The sequence below is a fragment of the Sciurus carolinensis genome, chromosome 11 (assembly GCF_902686445.1).
Source record: "Sciurus carolinensis chromosome 11, mSciCar1.2, whole genome shotgun sequence".
NCBI lineage: Eukaryota > Metazoa > Chordata > Mammalia > Rodentia > Sciuridae > Sciurus > Sciurus carolinensis.
In genome coordinates, this window is record NC_062223.1 from 32,552,748 (window position 1) to 32,569,163 (window position 16,416).

Consider the following 16,416-nt stretch of genomic DNA (forward strand, 5'->3'; position numbering starts at 1 on the left):
GAAACATTGGATCCTGGGGTGAAAGGGCAGTGGGGTTCTTCAGTCCATGAGCCCCAACCATTATAGGCCTGCTCCAGGCCTCAGCCGGTTCTCAGTGCAAGCCATTGGAATTCTCATTTAGGCCAAGTTGTTTTAGGATTGCTTTTCTGTACCATAATTTTGGAATGCTCTTAAAGTCTTGAGTTTTAAAATTATACCCACTGGGAAGTCAAGGTTACACTATAATCATTTCACACGTATCCTTCACTAGGTTGTGCCTAATTTTTTTAAAATTAAAAAATATTTAGTTGTAGATGGATGCAATACCTTTAATTAATTAATTTATTATTATTATTTTTTAATGTGGTGTTGAGGATGGAATCCAGTGCTTCCATGTGCTAGGCAAGCACTCTGCCACTGAGCTACACCCCCAGGCCTTGGCTTATTTTTATTTTTTATTTTTTTGTGGTGCTGGGGTTCCAACCCAGGACCTTGTGCTTGCAAGGCAAGCACTCTACCGACTGAGCTATCTCCCCAGCCTTGGCTTAATTTTTATTTTTATTTTTAAAATATTTTTTAGTTGTCAGTGGACATTTATTTATTTATACGTGGTGCTGAGAATTGAACCCAGTGCCTCACACATGCTAGGAAAGTACTCTACCACTAAGCCACAACCCCAGCTTGGCTTAATTTTTAATTTCATTTTTGAGAGTTGAATGCCAGACTTTCCTTTAGAAGTGTCCATTGTCCTGTGAAAGCAGATTCCCCATCCCTTCAGTGACTTCTGTAAGATGTAGAGATGTCTCCCGCCACTTAGCTGAGGGCCTGTTTGAGCACAGAATGCTGGCCTCCTCCCTGGCTGGCTGAGGGTTTCACGTGGGTTCTTTTGGTCGTGGAGAGGATCATTTGATCTTGTGTGACTGTCGGGCATGGTTTTGTTTCCTGTTTCAATCTGTTCTAGTTCCTTATACCCGATTATCTCCCCAAACGAGCCCTAGCAGATGCCAGACTCAGCTTCTCTCATCCCATTTAGGAGCCGTGCGTGTGTGTTGGTATGGGCTGCTGCATGTAATTTTAAAGTTGGGCTCACACTGTATTGTATTTTTATGATCTTACTTGAAGAGACTCTGTACTAGGAGTAAAATTTACTCTCCCAAAATGCGTGGGCCTGGGTCTGATGTAAATGATGTCATCTGTGTTCATGCAAAAAATGACTGGGAATGTTTGCTTTCTTTATCCAACTTAGTGAGATTCGCTTTCAGATCATCTTTTGTTCACATAGATTCAAGTCAGGCCTATGATGGAGTAGTTATTACAATAAATGTAATGAATGTGTCTACTAACAACCGCAAAAAAAGAGTAAGTTCTGACCGTGGGACTCACAGGCTGCTTCCTGCTCCCTCTGTGGCTTCTTTAACCTAATGAGGCGCCACTATTTAAACTCCACCATTATTTCTCGCCCTCCCTGGTCAGCGTGCCAGCGTCTGTTCTTGGATAGAGGCAAAAGCATTCATATCTCAAGCTAGTGTTAAAAAGAGGCATATGGAGACCTCTCACCATCACCTGTCTGTGCTCAGCTTTGCTTTTCCAAGAACATCAGCCTCTAGGTAGCCCCAGTTGTCTCTGGGCATGAAAAAGCACCTCCAGAGGTCACCTGGGCTGTCTCCGTAAGACCAAAATCAGAGGGTTTCTTTTGGACCATTTAACCCCTGGATGGGGGTAGGAGGCATGATCAGATCCTCGAATCTCCTTTGCAGTATCACCATGGCTCCCTGGGTGACAGTGACCAGCCATAGGCTTTGGTTGAGCAGGAACTGAGCTCTGCCTCTTTTCCCCCTGCCCAGGCCTGGCCAGCAGCCCTGAGTGTGCTTGTGGGAGAAGCCACTTCACTTGTGCAGTGAGTGCCCTCGGCGAGTGTACCTGCATTCCTGCCCAGTGGCAGTGTGATGGGGACAATGACTGTGGGGACCACAGTGATGAGGACGGGTGTAGTAAGTATTGCCCTGGTGTGGTAGGAGGTAATGGAAAAGGGACCTGGGGGTGGGGCCAAGGCCGATGAGGTGTTCAGTGCATCTACTGCTTTGGACCTTGGAGAGTTGGACTCTTGCTAGGGTGACAGATATCGACAGAGGGGAGATTTCTTCATAATATATGTGCCTCCATTTGTCCCATATTTGGGTGGTTCGTGTCTGTGTGTTCAATAAAACAAACCTTGAAATAAGTGTACAAGAAAATGTTCTTGAAACCATAGGTAGTCACTTTAAATAGATCTCACTGTATTTATGTGAATATGTGTTTGTGTATATGTTCTGCAAATTTGCTCATTTAAAAATTTATGTACCATACATGGATGCTGGTTATTTCTGTGTTTCTTGTTCTGGCATCTGTATAGTCATACCTTTTTTTCCCTTAATAACATTAACTCTATAAGAAATCTCTTATTCTATTTAAATCTTCCTTTTCCCCTGGCATAGTAACATATGGATGATGGTCAGGGTGTCCTGTCTTGGATATATGAAAATATCACTGCTAAGCCAGTTGTCTGGGACAGGGGTAAAATCTCTGACCTGCAGCATCTATGTCTGAGGGCGGCTAATTATCCTAATAAGAATGAGGCTACAACCTAGACATCATTAACCCTAACCATTCTAGCTAATTGTGGTAATGATAAATGCTTCACTTTCATAGAGCACTTTCATATGCATTATCTCAAAAGACCTCTATGAGCTGAGTATAATTATCCCCATTGTACAGTCGAAGAAACTACAGCTCAGAGAGGGCCAACGACTTGCTTAGTGTTATAAATAATGAGCTCTCGAACTGGAAATTAAGCCTAGATGTGTCAATCATCATTTAATAAGAGTAAAAGAGAAAAAAAAAAATCCCTGCTTTCTCTTGCCATGTTTTTCTTGCAGCTTACTTAGTGGCTTTGAGTCCTCTGGGTTCTTCTGCTTCTGCCCTGTGGGTCTCTTGTCACGACTATTCTCTCTTCCCAGTGGCTTAGCTCCCCACCAGTTGTGGGCAGGCGTGGAGTCCTCGGGGCAGGGCTACAAGGCAGGGTTCTTGGAAGAGGGTGTTGGGGAAGGATTTTTGGCTCATTTTAGCCTGCCTGCCTGACTCACTTTTCCCTTCTTCTCTGGGGACTCAGTGCTGCCCACCTGTTCCCCTTTGGATTTCCACTGTGACAATGGCAAGTGCATCCGCCGCTCCTGGGTGTGCGATGGGGACAATGACTGTGAAGATGATTCTGATGAGCAGGATTGTCGTGAGTGTTGGCAGGGACCAGCCTCTGTCAGGCTCTGTTGGGAAAGGATTTTTAATCAGAAAATGATGCCCCAGGCCCACAAGAGCTCTTGTGTTTTCAGCTCTTTGTCTTGTCCTTTGACCTCCTCTCTCGGTCATAAGCCCCTGGAGGTGCCCGCCTCCTCCAGAGCCCTGGGGGCAGCACTGGAGCTGCTTGAGGGCAGCTCCAGGCACCACACCCCACTGCTGCAGCAGCCTGACTGCTCTGTGCCCACAGCCCCTCGAGAGTGTGAGGAGGATGAGTTCCCCTGCCAGAATGGCTACTGTATCCGGAGCCTGTGGCACTGTGATGGTGACAATGACTGCGGTGACAACAGCGATGAGCAGTGTGGTGAGTGGCAGGCTCTCTGGGGAAGCCGGTAGGGTTAGGGGACTGGAGAGGAGCCTGACCAGAGGAGGAGATAGCAGCAGAGGCCCAGCACTGCTGCAGGGGTCTGGAACAGCCGGAGGGAGGCAGGAGGCCAGCAGAGTCCAGGCTCCCAGGAACCTGAGGCCAGGTTCTCTGCACCTTGACGTTCTCCAGAGTCTGCACTGAATCTGTGGGGTCTTCCAGGGGCCTCATCAGATGCCCCCCTTCCAGGGTCAGCGCACTTGGGGGTCAGGGAGGGTGGTAATAAGGGTGCCTGTGGGACTCTCTTGGCATGACTGTCCCCTTGCATTCCCCAGACATGCGCAAGTGCTCTGACAAGGAATTCCGCTGCAGCGACGGGAGCTGCATTGCTGAGCACTGGTACTGCGATGGTGACACAGACTGCAAAGACGGCTCGGACGAGGAGAGCTGTCGTGAGTGGCCCCAGACGTCAGACCATTGGGCTGGGCGAGGGAGAGGCGGCGTCCCCTGGGTTAAGGGCAGACCGAGGGGTGCGTGTGCAGCAGGCAAGGACGGTGGAGTCTCAGGAATCAGCCCCTGGGTGACCTAAGGAGGAGCAGGTGCGCCAGGTGGGAGGGGAGGGCTCCTGCTGGCCCACCTGAATATGGCAGTCTGCCAGGGCCATCCCAAATGAACCCCGGTCATAGCTCACTCAGGAAGCCACCCTGCCTGAGCATCTTGCCCTTTGAGGAGCGAGGGCCCCTCTCCTCCATGGAGCCTGATGTTTGCCCCGCCACCCTGCTTCCCTCCAGCCTCGGCAGTGCCAGCGCCCCCCTGCAACCTGGAGGAGTTCCAGTGTGCCTACGGCCGCTGCATCCTGGACATCTACCACTGTGATGGCGACGATGACTGTGGGGACTGGTCAGACGAGTCTGACTGCTGTGAGTACTCCGGCCAGCTGGGAGGAGGGGAGACCAGGCTGGGAGGAGCTCCTCCAGTGGCAAGGCACAGGTGCCATGGGGGCAGGAGTTCCTGGATTCCCTGGTCCTTCAGGTAGAGGTGGAGGACTGGGGTTCCGGGAGGGGCAGGAGTTGGGCTTTCTGGTCTACCTCGGGACGCTATGGGCACAGACTGGCTGGAGACGGAGGACTTTTGTTTCCCCAGCTTCCCACCAGCCCTGCCGCTCTGGGGAGTTCATGTGTGACAGTGGCCTGTGCATCAATGCAGGCTGGCGCTGTGATGGTGACGCGGACTGTGATGACCAGTCTGATGAGCGCAACTGCAGTAAGTGGGAGAATGGCACCAAAGCCCAAGGGGTTCCTGGGAAAGGGGTTGTGGGATCACAGAGGTCATTACCAATAAAGCCTGAGGACATATTGGACAGGACCGCCTGGTAGGGTTGTACAGGTTGTGCACTGCAGTGGCAGTGTATTTAAAGGGATGCTAGTCACATCATAGATGTCCCACTTATAGATTCTACTGATGGCAGTAAAATGCCTTGAGGAAGGGGCATCAATTTTTTCTGATTCGCACAAAGGTGCCACATAGAGCAGCTGTGACACAGGTGTCAAGAAGAGTGGCATGCGTACTGATATAAAGTGCAGCTGTGGGTGGCAGGGTGAAGTTTCAGGCTGAAGCAGGGCCACCTTTTCACTATGCCTCTGCTTTGCCCAGCCACCTCCATGTGTACGGCGGAACAGTTCCGCTGTCGGTCAGGCCGCTGCGTCCGCCTGTCCTGGCGCTGTGATGGGGAGGACGATTGTGCGGACAACAGCGATGAAGAGAACTGTGAGAACACAGGTGGAGTCTCCCGGGGTGCCCCAGCCCCCCAGCCTGCAGGTGCTGGCAGGGGTGGGGGGCAGTGTCACCAGCTCTCCAAGGCGATGCTTCATTCGGATCCTTCCCAGGACCTGGATGTCTCCTGCCCTTGCGAGTTACAGTGTCACGGCTGGGTGCATGGCTGACTGCCACCTGGGACAGTGTCAGGGCTGTGAGCTTCAGTGGCTGCTCACGTACTAACTGGCGTGGCCGGTGCCTTTCACCCTGGCCGAGTGCAGGGACCAGCTCTCGTGCCTCCCCTGCCACGCCCAGCACTGAGCACATGGGTGCATTTTATTATTCTGTCCCATGACCCTCATCCGCCATGATGTCCCGGAGGGTGGGAATGCAGACGTCCAGCCTGCTTGTCTGAGCTGTTTCCTGCCTTGGACCCCAACCCTCCCTCCTTGATGTCATCTGTCTCTAGCTCACCTTAGAAAATGACAGACTCTATCCCTTGTTGACCCAAGCCCTGCCCGCTGTGACCTGGCCCTCCCTTCTTCCCCCTTCCCCTCCCTCTCTCTCTAGGAAGCCCCCAATGTGCCTCCGACCAGTTCCTGTGTTGGAATGGGCGCTGCATTGGGCAGAGGAAGCTGTGTAACGGGGTCAATGACTGTGGTGACAACAGTGACGAGAGCCCACAGCAGAACTGCCGTGAGTGTCCCCAGTGGGCGGTCCTGGCCTGCGGTTTGTGGTTGGACCCACCCATAGGGTTCAAAGGGAATCCTCCCTAGGGACTCTTGCACTTTGGGAGCTGTTCTCCATGGTCCAGGTGGAATGTCAAGTTGGCCGTCCGGGGGAGGATTCTGGGCTCAACTCCCAACTCTGGCTTGGCTGGCACAGGGCCCCGGACGGGTGAGGAGAACTGCAGTGTTAACAACGGTGGCTGCTCCCAGAAGTGCCAGATGGTGCGGGGGGCAGTGCAGTGTACCTGCCACACAGGCTACCGGCTCACAGAGGATGGGCGCACATGCCATGGTGAGCTGGGGCCTGGCATGGAGCAGTCAGAATGCTGGGCAGGGACAGCAGATAGGCAACTGTTTCTTATGGGTCAGGCATTAGATGGATATGACCTTATTTTAGTATTACAATAACCCTAGAAAGTGGAGATCATCCCTCCTATTTCACAGCTGGGAAATGGAAGCTCAGAGAAGTTAAGTAGCTTAGCAAAGGCTGCACAGCTAGTGAATAGCAAAGTTGGAATTCCAGCCTGGGTTTGCATGACCTCAAAGCTTTTAACCACTTATTACAGAGCTTCCCACTAGACCTGAACAGTAGATGGGAATGTGGGCACGAAAACAGCTAGTCAGCCTGGGAATTGGGGCAAGAGGATGGCAGAAGGGAGACCTCCTGATCCTCCCTGGCATTTGCAGATGTGAATGAATGTGCTGAGGAGGGGTACTGTAGCCAAGGATGCACCAACAGTGAAGGGGCTTTCCAGTGCTGGTGTGAAGCAGGCTATGAACTACGGCCGGACCGGCGCAGCTGCAAGGCTCTGGGTAAGGGGTGTTTGTATTTGGCTGGGTGGCCAAGGACTGAGCATGGAGAAACCCCAGGTGGATAGGCAGAGTGGCACATGCCTTTAATCCCAATGACTTGGGAGGCTGAGGCAGGAGGATTAAAAGTTTCAGGACAGTCTCAGCAACTTCGTGAGATCCTGTCTCAAAATAAAAACTAAAAGGGGACTGGGGCTCAGTGGTGGAGCGCTTGCCTGGCATGTGTGAGGCACTGGGTTCTAGCCTCAGCACCACATAAAAATAAATGAATAAAATAAAGCTATTGTGTTCATCTATCTGCAACTAGAAAACATTAAAACAAACAAACAAACAAACAAAAACTAAAAGGACTGGGGATATAGCTCAGGAGATAAAGCACCCCTGGGTTCAATTTCCAGTACAGAGCGGGAGGGGAGAGAGAAAGGGAGAAACTTCAGGTGCTCTGGAGCTACGGGATTTGTTGAGAGGTAGAAAGACTGGGGTAGGGGAGGTTTCCACTCTTTCAGGACAGATGCCAGCAGCTTGGGGCATGCTCTAGTGGGCTAGGGGCCCCATGTGACAGTCGAGGTCTTGGGGGTACATGTTGATGAGTCCGGTAGCTCTGAAACCCAACTCTTTTCTACACTGTGTGCCAGGGCCAGAACCTGTGCTGCTGTTCGCCAATCGCATCGACATCCGGCAGGTGCTGCCGCACCGCTCTGAGTACACGCTGCTGCTCAACAACCTGGAGAACGCCATTGCCCTCGACTTCCATCACCGACGTGAGCTGGTCTTCTGGTCCGATGTCACCCTGGACCGGATCCTCCGAGCCAACCTCAATGGCAGCAATGTGGAAGAAGTTGTGTCCACGGGACTAGAGAGCCCAGGTAGGCAACAGGCCCCACGGAGAGGGGCAGGGCCACACCAGGCAACGCGATGGTGGAAGGCGCAGGACAGTATTTGCAAGCTTTCCGCAGTTGAGCCCTTCTTTCTCCCTGTGAAGTGTTGGGTGGACTCTGACATGGAAAACATTTGTTAGTATATATTAAGTTTATAGGTGCAGATATAACATTTGGTGAATGTCTTACTGCAGTCAGAGATTTATGGACAGTTACAGTTCTCTATCCACCTTAGCATCTAGCACACTTCTAAGTTTTGTTTTGATTGCTTAGTATCAAGAATATTCTGATGGGTCCAGATAAATATATCCAAATGTTTCATAGATTTACAAAACAGCAACAGTTTACTCAGCAATCTCAGCTATTCTAAGTAGGTGAAGTGGATTAGAATTTGATATTGGGGGCTCGGGCTGTAGCTCAGTGGTAGAGTGCTTGCCTACCATGCAACAAGGCCCTGGGCTCAATCTCTAGCACTGCTAGAGGGAAATGAAACGAAAAGAAAGAAGGAAAGAATTTGGTATAGAACATAGTTGATGCCAATGCTTTTGGAACTTCTGAAAGCCTCTGCAAAGTCCTAGGTGACAATTTGCAAACCCCACCTTGGTGGAGTAGGGAGACCTGGGTGTGGGTCAGGAGCCAGAATTCAGGAAATGGCACGTGATTGACCTGGAGGAGGAAATGCATACCCTGGCATTGTGACTTGACTTCTCTGTGCCTCAGTTTCTTCATCTTCATGGGAATCATAGTACCTGGCCCACAGAGTTGTGATGATCAAATGAGTTAACACAGGTATATTCTTACGGTAGTGCTTGGCCCCAGAAACTGCTTTATATAAGAGTTTGCTTTTGTTATTAAGGCACACAGGAGGCCCTGCAGAATCCCTGACACTTCTACTTTTTCCACCAGGGGGTCTGGCTGTGGATTGGGTCCATGACAAACTTTACTGGACTGACTCAGGGACATCAAGGATCGAGGTGGCCAACTTGGATGGGGCTCACCGAAAGGTGCTACTGTGGCAGAACCTTGAGAAGCCCCGGGCCATTGCCTTGCACCCCATGGAGGGGTGAGTAGGTTGAGTCTCAGGCTACTAAATCTCTCTTGCAACCTGTAGGGGCAACTCCCAAGCTGCCTGGGACAGGCTTATGGGGCTATCCTCAGTGTGATGTTAGCCATGTGGACTGTGCATCTACACACTCCTATGTCTGTGATCTGACTTTGCAGCAACTGGCCATGTGGCCTTGGGGTTGTCCATCTCTCTCTGCTCCCTGTACTCATTTCCAAACCGATTATTAAAGAAAAAAAAATTCTGCCTCATAGTTGTATGAAGATTAAATGAGATGAAACTTTTTAAAGGAATATAATATACATATTAGGTAAGTTTTTAAGTAATGTTTTTATTATTAGCTCATAGGATTGAGCCAATTAATAAAAATTATTAATTTAAAATAATTAAAAAGTTTATAGTTGAATTAATTGATAAAAATTATCACTAATTTAAAATAACTAAAAAGTTAATAGAAAAGTCTACTGAATCAAAGTCTCTAAAAATGGAAGTTCTTAGCTCTGGCTTTTGGTTTTTTAAGCTTCTCTCTTTTTTTTTTTAAACTATATTTTATTTGTTTATTTATTTACTTATTTTTGTGAGGTGCTGAGGATTGAACCCAGTACTTCACATGTGCTAGGCAAGTGCCCTACCACTGAGCCACAACCCCAGCCCTGGCTTTTAAATTCAATGCCATCAACTGAAAGGATGTCTTATAAGATCCTTTAGTTTTGTGTTAACTGTTCTAGAAACTCTTTGTTTCTAGAAACACACAGCTGTAATCTGAGCTATTCCCAGATACTTGGGAGGCTAAAGCAAGTGATTCACAAGTTCAAGGCCCTCCAGGGCAACTTAGTAAGTCCTGTCTCAAAATAAAAAATAAACCAGTATTATGTGGTGGTGCACATCTGTAATCCCAGAGACTCAGGAGGCCAAGGCAGGAGGATTGCAAATTCAAGGGCAGCCTCAGCAACTTAGTGAGGCCCTAAGCAACTTAGAAAGACCTGTCTTAAAATTAAAAAATTAAAAGAGCTGAGGATTTAGCTCAGTGGTAAAATGCCCTGGATTCAATTCCTGGTACAAAAAATAAATAAAATAAAATAAAAACAAGTAGCTCAGTTGGTAGAGTATTTGCCTAGCCTGTATGAGGTTCTGGGTTCAATCAACAGTGCTGAGGGCCAGGTGTGGTGGCGTGCACCTGTAATCCCAGTAGCTCAGGAGGCTGAGGCAGGAGGATTGCAAGTTCAAAGCCTACCTCAGCAACTTGATGAGGCCCTAAGCAACTTAGTGAGACCCTGTTTCTAAATGAAATATAATAAAGGGCAGGGGATGTGACTCAGTGGTTATGCACCCCTGTGTTCAATCCCCAGTACCACAATAAATAAATAAAAATAAAAAAAGAAACAACCTGTGCGTGTAGGTGTAGACTGTGACAAAGATGAAAGTGCCTGTCTTACTTGATATACACTGTCTTGTCAATCCCATGAGCTTTGGGACTTTGACCTGTCTTGTTCACTGGTATATCCCAGTGCCTAAGATAGAGACATCTATTATTTCTTTTTTTCTGTCTAGAAACAGTTAAATTAGAATATTTTAAAAATACTCTTTGGACAGTTGGACTCCTCTGGGTTAAATGGCTAGAAGCCTCTGATTACTAACCTGTTTTCTCCCATTCCATCCTCTGCTGCCCACCTGTCAATTTCTTTTCTATCTACCTAGTACCATTTACTGGACAGACTGGGGCAACACCCCTCGCATTGAGGCCTCCAGCATGGATGGCTCTGGACGACGCATCATTGCGGATACCCATCTCTTCTGGCCCAATGGCCTCACCATTGACTATGCTGGGCGCCGTATGTACTGGGTGGATGCTAAACACCACGTCATTGAGAGGGCCAACCTGGATGGGAGTCATCGCAAGGCTGTCATCAGCCAGGGTGAGACTCTCCTGCTCTTTCCCCTGTCCCTGCCTCCAGGAGCCTTGGCAGAGGGTGAGATTTGTGCAGTTGCCAGACCTGGGCCCAGGGCTGTTCAAGACCATGTCTGAACTGAGGTCTTTCTGTACTCTCCCCAGGCCTCCCTCATCCCTTCGCCATCACAGTGTTTGAAGACAGCCTGTACTGGACAGACTGGCACACCAAAAGCATCAATAGTGCTAATAAGTTTACTGGGAAGAACCAGGAAATCATTCGTAACAAGCTGCACTTCCCCATGGACATTCATACCTTGCACCCCCAACGCCAGCCTGCAGGTAAAAACCTACCATCAGGTGAGGCAAAAGAGTCTCATGGATGATGTGGCTGCTGGTGCTTCTGAGAAACTTCTTGTATTTGCAATTATTGCTGATGCTTCTGATGGGGGACATACAGGGCTGGCATTGACATGGGCTCATTGCTCCCTCTGCTGGACATTTAGGGTGGTACAACATCAAAACTCACCAAAGACTTTATTTGGCTTCTGTGTTCCCATTTAATTCATGCAAACATTTACAGGGCCTCTCCTATGGGTCAGATACTCACCGTGCAGATATAAAAAGCAATAGGACATAATTCCTCCCTCTGGGGAGTTTATGGCCTACTCCCTGGACTGAGGGGGGTATGTTTGGAAATGGTTAGCCTTAACCTGACCCTCTTGCTCTGGGCTTTTTGAGCAGGGAAAAACCGCTGTGGAGACAACAATGGAGGCTGCACCCACCTGTGTCTTCCCAGTGCCCAGAACTACACCTGTGCCTGCCCCACTGGCTTCCGCAAAATCAGCAGCCACGCCTGTGCCCAGAGTAAGTGGGTCTGGAACACCAGCCTCAGTGGATGTGCCTTGTGTGGGAGGGTGGAAGGATTGGAGGGATTGCCTGTCGGAGGAAGAGCCAGTCTCCTCTGCAGCCACTGGAGAGGAAGAACTTAAGAGGCTGAGGGATCCTATATCAAAACTGAGACTGAGGGCCCAGCAGTAGTTACCAAAGGCTCAGTGACACTGCCCAGTCAAGTATGAACACCTGCAACCAGGCTTATGTTCTATTTCACCAGGTAGGATGCCTTATCTCTAGGCAGCAAGAGGGTTCTAGGCTCTTCGAGAAAGTAGGGGAATGATTTCCAACCTCTTTACCTTTAGCCTCACCCCAAAAAGAAAGTTTTTAAAACTTTCTTTTAGTGTTTAGATCAGGGAACCAAAATTAGAACACCTAGAAATTTCATTTCATGCACTGATGGAGAATAAAAGAAAGATGGTAAGGTTAGGTTAGGTTTCAGGTTTAGGTTTCTTTTTTTTCCTTTTGGCAGTGCTGGGGATTGAAGCCAGGGCGTCAGATGGCAAAATTAGGGAGGAAGTGTCTATATACAGAAAAGTATATAGTTAGGTATCTGTGGGTTTCACAATTGCAGAGTCAACCAACTTTGAATACACACACACACACACACACACACACACACGTATATATGCATGTAAATATATATATCTAAATTGTGTCTGTATTGAACATGTACAGACTTTTTCTTATCATTCTTCCCTAAACAATAATTATGACAACTATTTACATAGAATTTATATTGCATTTGGAATCTCCAGCACCAAACCAACAGTAAACATATTGCATTAGGTATTTTAAGTAAACTATAGATGATTTAAATACATGAAGAGCCAGACATGGTGGTACACATCTGTAATCCCAGCAACTGAGGAGGCTGAGGCAGGAGGATTGCAAGTTCCAGGGCAGCCACAGTAACTTAGGGAGGCCCTAAGCAACTTAGCAAGACCTGTTTCAAAATTTTAAAAAATAAAAATAAAAAGGGCTGGGGATGGGGCTCAGTGGTAAAGTGCCTCTGGGTTCAATTCCAATTACCAAAAAAAACCCCAAAACCCAAAACCAAACAAAAAGTAAAATATATGGAAGGATATGTACAGGTTATATACAAATACAATGCCATTTTATATGAGGGACTTGAGTATCTGCAGATTTTGTGTCTGTGGAGGTCTTGGAACCAATGCCCTGCAGATACAATGGGATAACTGTACTGGGAAAATATTCAGACAGACCAGAGTAAGGGCAGAAGCTGGAAAAGAGTCTGGTGGGAAGACACTGTAGAGACCAGTGGCCAGCTCTTCCTCTGGAGTAAAACTGAGTCCCAGCTCTGGTGCTCTATAACTATGGGATCCTAGGCAGTTACTTGGTCTCAACTAACTTAAGGGATGCTCATCTAGAAAATGGGAACAAGAATAACACATACCACAAAGGGTTGTGTGGGCATCAAGTTTTCCTAAGCACTAAAGCTCAATGCCTGGCTCAGTGAATAGTCACTATTGGCTAAAACTGTGATGAGAACAGCTAGAGGAAGGAGTTAGATGACAGAGGAGAATCAGAACCCCTGAAATGAGGAAGAAGTAGAGAAGCAGAGCAGGGTATTGGCAGTGATCCCACCAGGGCACTGACAGAGATCTGGCAAAGTCAGAAGAGAGAAAAACTGCAGCGAACACACACTTAAACAACATGTATTTCTGGGTCCTGGGTAGAGTCTGTTTCCATTGGATTCCAAAGGCTGATTCTGCCCAGTGCTCAAGGGGGCCTGTGGTGTGAGGAGTAGGGGGCAAAGGGCACCAAGTCCCAGGAAGTGTATTGACCAGGTGTCACGCAGGTGAGTGTCTGTGTCTGTCACTGTTACTGGATTTAGAGCATTAAAAGAAGACCCCTCTCGGCCTTTGATCAGGTCTTGACAAGTTCCTGCTTTTTGCCCGAAGGATGGACATCCGTCGGATCAGCTTTGACACAGAGGACCTTTCCGATGATGTCATCCCACTGGCTGACGTGCGCAGTGCTGTGGCCCTTGACTGGGACTCCCGGGATGACCATGTGTACTGGACAGATGTCAGCACTGATACCATCAGCAGGGCCAAGTGGGATGGAACAGGACAGGAGGTAGGTACCAGTGTGGACCCAGGCCCTCAGGGAGGGCAGAGATTGAGGAGTGGAATCCATCCTCTCCCGGGTAAGGGCTTCCATACCTCAAGAACTGGTGGAGTTTGGGCTCTAGAGCTGGAGTGAAATGCCATTGGCAACACAATTTTGTTTCCTGACTAGGTGGTAGTGGATACCAGTTTGGAGAGCCCTGCAGGCCTGGCGATTGATTGGGTCACCAACAAGCTATATTGGACAGATGCAGGTATGTAAAGGAGACCCATGGTCTGGCTGCCTGGGGTTCCTTTTATTTAAAGGAACCTGTGCCTCTCCTGGACTGTGTCTCTCTTGATCTAAAGTCCTTGGTGGGGCAGAAGAGGTCGGGCTGCTGTAGAGTTATAACAAGAAGCTCACATCTGAGGGTTAGACACTTGTTAGGCAAGTGGCAACAATATCTGTGATGTAACCACACTTGGAAATGTTTTAAAACATTTCAGATGATGAACCAATGCCCTGTGGTTTTCCTTTCATCACTCTCTGGATAAAACCAGGCATTTCAGGTTGATATGAGAGGCAAAAGGAATGCCATAAACCAATGCTACTCAAACTGTGGTCCCTGGACCAGCAGTATCAGCATTCCTTAGGAAGATGTTAGTCATGCATATTCTGGGGCCTCACCCCAGACTTACTGAATCAGAATCTTTGGGGATTAGATTCAGGAATTAGATTACATTAGAATAGATTCTGTAATTTAATAACCTTTCCTAATTCTTAGGCATACTAAAGTTGGAGAGTCATTGCCTCAAATTATTGGACAGAGTTGGTTTGGAAGTCTTGCTTTTCCAAGAAACGAAACTGATCACCTCCTTGGAGTTCTTCTCACAATTTAATTCACTAAACATGCATTGTGCATCTATCACAAAACACTTACTGAGCATCTCTTGGAGGATAAGGTGAACGAACAAGAGTAGAGTTCATATCTTTACTCTTACTTCTCGGTAGGTACAGACCGTATTGAAGTAGCCAACACAGATGGCAGCATGAGGACAGTACTCATCTGGGAGAACCTTGATCGTCCTCGGGACATCGTGGTGGAACCCATGGGCGGGTGAGCACTGCACCTGAGGAGCTCCATCCTCCCCAAGACCTAAGTACTAGAGGGGAGTCTGTTTGATAGGGGGGAGAGGCCAGATCTTGTGGGCATATCAAAGATGCAAGGGCAGCTATAGAAACCACAGAAGGCAGTGAGAACCTTGTGTCCTGTCTAGACAAGGAAACTTTAAAATTTTTGTTTATTTTTTATAATTACAAAAAATACTTTAGTTTGTTTATAAAAGTAACTCATAAAGAAAATTAAATCATAGAGTGAAGATTCTCTATCATCTCACTGTCTAGCAATAACCATTGTTAAGAGTTTGGTGTACTTTTTCCAGATTTTCTTCTAAATGTATATAAATAGTGACTTTGGTTTTTAAATATGGCATTACTGTTTTGGGACTGGGTTTTTTTTTTTTAACTTGGTTGGGCTACATATTTTGTATCTTTCCCTTTAAGTATATAATTCTATCTTGTTCTTATGGTTATGTAGAATTTGGTTAAAATGATATACCATAATTACTTAACCTACCCAATCAAGAAAGTGTTTTTTTAAAAATATTTTTTAGTTGTTAATGGACCTTTATTTTATTCATTTATTTATATGTGGTGCTGAGAATTGAACCCAGTGCTTCACACGTGCTAGGCAAGCGCTCTACTACTGAGCCACAATCTCACCCCTAAGAAAGTGTTTGTTAATCCGCACCCTCCCCTCCCCTTTCTTTATTCCCAAGTAGGCCTCATTTGCTGTGTACTCTCGGGCCATGGGCTCTGCCTTTCAATAGTGATAGAAAATAGAGAGGCCTCTGGGGACAGCTCTGAGTCCAGAATTGGGCTGGGCAGTGAGGCAGGAGGCTGGGGCAGCTGTTGTTGGCAGAAACCCTAAAACCCTAGGTTCCCTGGATTCCCACTGGACATTAACTGGAAGGCTTGTAAGACCTCCCTTGCCTGTGCCCAGGTACATGTATTGGACTGACTGGGGTGCAAGTCCTAAGATTGAACGAGCTGGCATGGATGCCTCCAGCCGCCAAGTCATCATCTCTTCTAATCTGACCTGGCCTAATGGATTAGCTATTGACTATGGGTCCCAGAGGCTATACTGGGCTGATGCTGGCATGAAGACGATTGAATTTGCTGGACTGGATGGCAGCAATAGGAAGGTAAGGGTGTCAGTAAGGCCTCTTCCCATAGCCCTGATAGCCTCCAGGACACAGCTCCCTGGCTGGAAGCTGAAAGGAGCTAGATAGGGGGACCAAGAGGTTATGAAATGAGCATGGGGCATGTGCTATTTCTCTGAGACTGTGGCCACCCTCCAGAGTGGGAGTAGGGGTGGGGGCTGCTGGTTGATGGTGAAAGCAAACTAGGGATTTGTGTGTATTGTGGGCTGGTGGTATAATTGTACCTGCCTAATGCCCATCATAGCTAACACTAATTAGTCACCAGTGGCATACCAGGCCCATGATTGCTCTTTGGTTTTGTTATAATTTATTTTGTTATAATTTCCAAACTTCAGAAAAGTGGCAAGAACAATAAAATAAGTAAATAAATAAATAAATAAATAGCCAGGCACAGTGGCACAGGCCTGTAATCCCAGCGACTTGGGAGGCTGA

The 16,416-nt window shown here is 47.8% G+C and overlaps 1 protein-coding gene across 2 annotated transcripts in view; it reads left to right on the forward strand.

The window, feature by feature from the left end:
* Lrp4 (LDL receptor related protein 4) overlaps nucleotides 1-16,416 on the forward strand; it is a 47,720-nt gene that overhangs the window by 12,818 nt on the left and 18,486 nt on the right. For both annotated transcript variants that reach the window (XR_007103911.1, XM_047516698.1), the window contains exons 2-20: nucleotides 1,824-1,970; nucleotides 3,128-3,244; nucleotides 3,500-3,613; nucleotides 3,949-4,065; nucleotides 4,405-4,533; nucleotides 4,757-4,876; nucleotides 5,267-5,392; nucleotides 5,939-6,064; nucleotides 6,254-6,388; nucleotides 6,784-6,909; nucleotides 7,542-7,772; nucleotides 8,691-8,847; nucleotides 10,546-10,763; nucleotides 10,901-11,077; nucleotides 11,480-11,602; nucleotides 13,524-13,732; nucleotides 13,895-13,976; nucleotides 14,714-14,819; nucleotides 15,765-15,966. Coding sequence is in view for 1 of the 2 variants with exons in the window: in XM_047516698.1 (XP_047372654.1) it covers nucleotides 1,824-1,970; nucleotides 3,128-3,244; nucleotides 3,500-3,613; nucleotides 3,949-4,065; nucleotides 4,405-4,533; nucleotides 4,757-4,876; nucleotides 5,267-5,392; nucleotides 5,939-6,064; nucleotides 6,254-6,388; nucleotides 6,784-6,909; nucleotides 7,542-7,772; nucleotides 8,691-8,847; nucleotides 10,546-10,763; nucleotides 10,901-11,077; nucleotides 11,480-11,602; nucleotides 13,524-13,732; nucleotides 13,895-13,976; nucleotides 14,714-14,819; nucleotides 15,765-15,966 (2,762 nt within the window). In the remaining variant the exon portion in view is untranslated. The remainder of the gene's footprint in view (nucleotides 1-1,823; nucleotides 1,971-3,127; nucleotides 3,245-3,499; nucleotides 3,614-3,948; nucleotides 4,066-4,404; nucleotides 4,534-4,756; nucleotides 4,877-5,266; nucleotides 5,393-5,938; nucleotides 6,065-6,253; nucleotides 6,389-6,783; nucleotides 6,910-7,541; nucleotides 7,773-8,690; nucleotides 8,848-10,545; nucleotides 10,764-10,900; nucleotides 11,078-11,479; nucleotides 11,603-13,523; nucleotides 13,733-13,894; nucleotides 13,977-14,713; nucleotides 14,820-15,764; nucleotides 15,967-16,416) is intronic.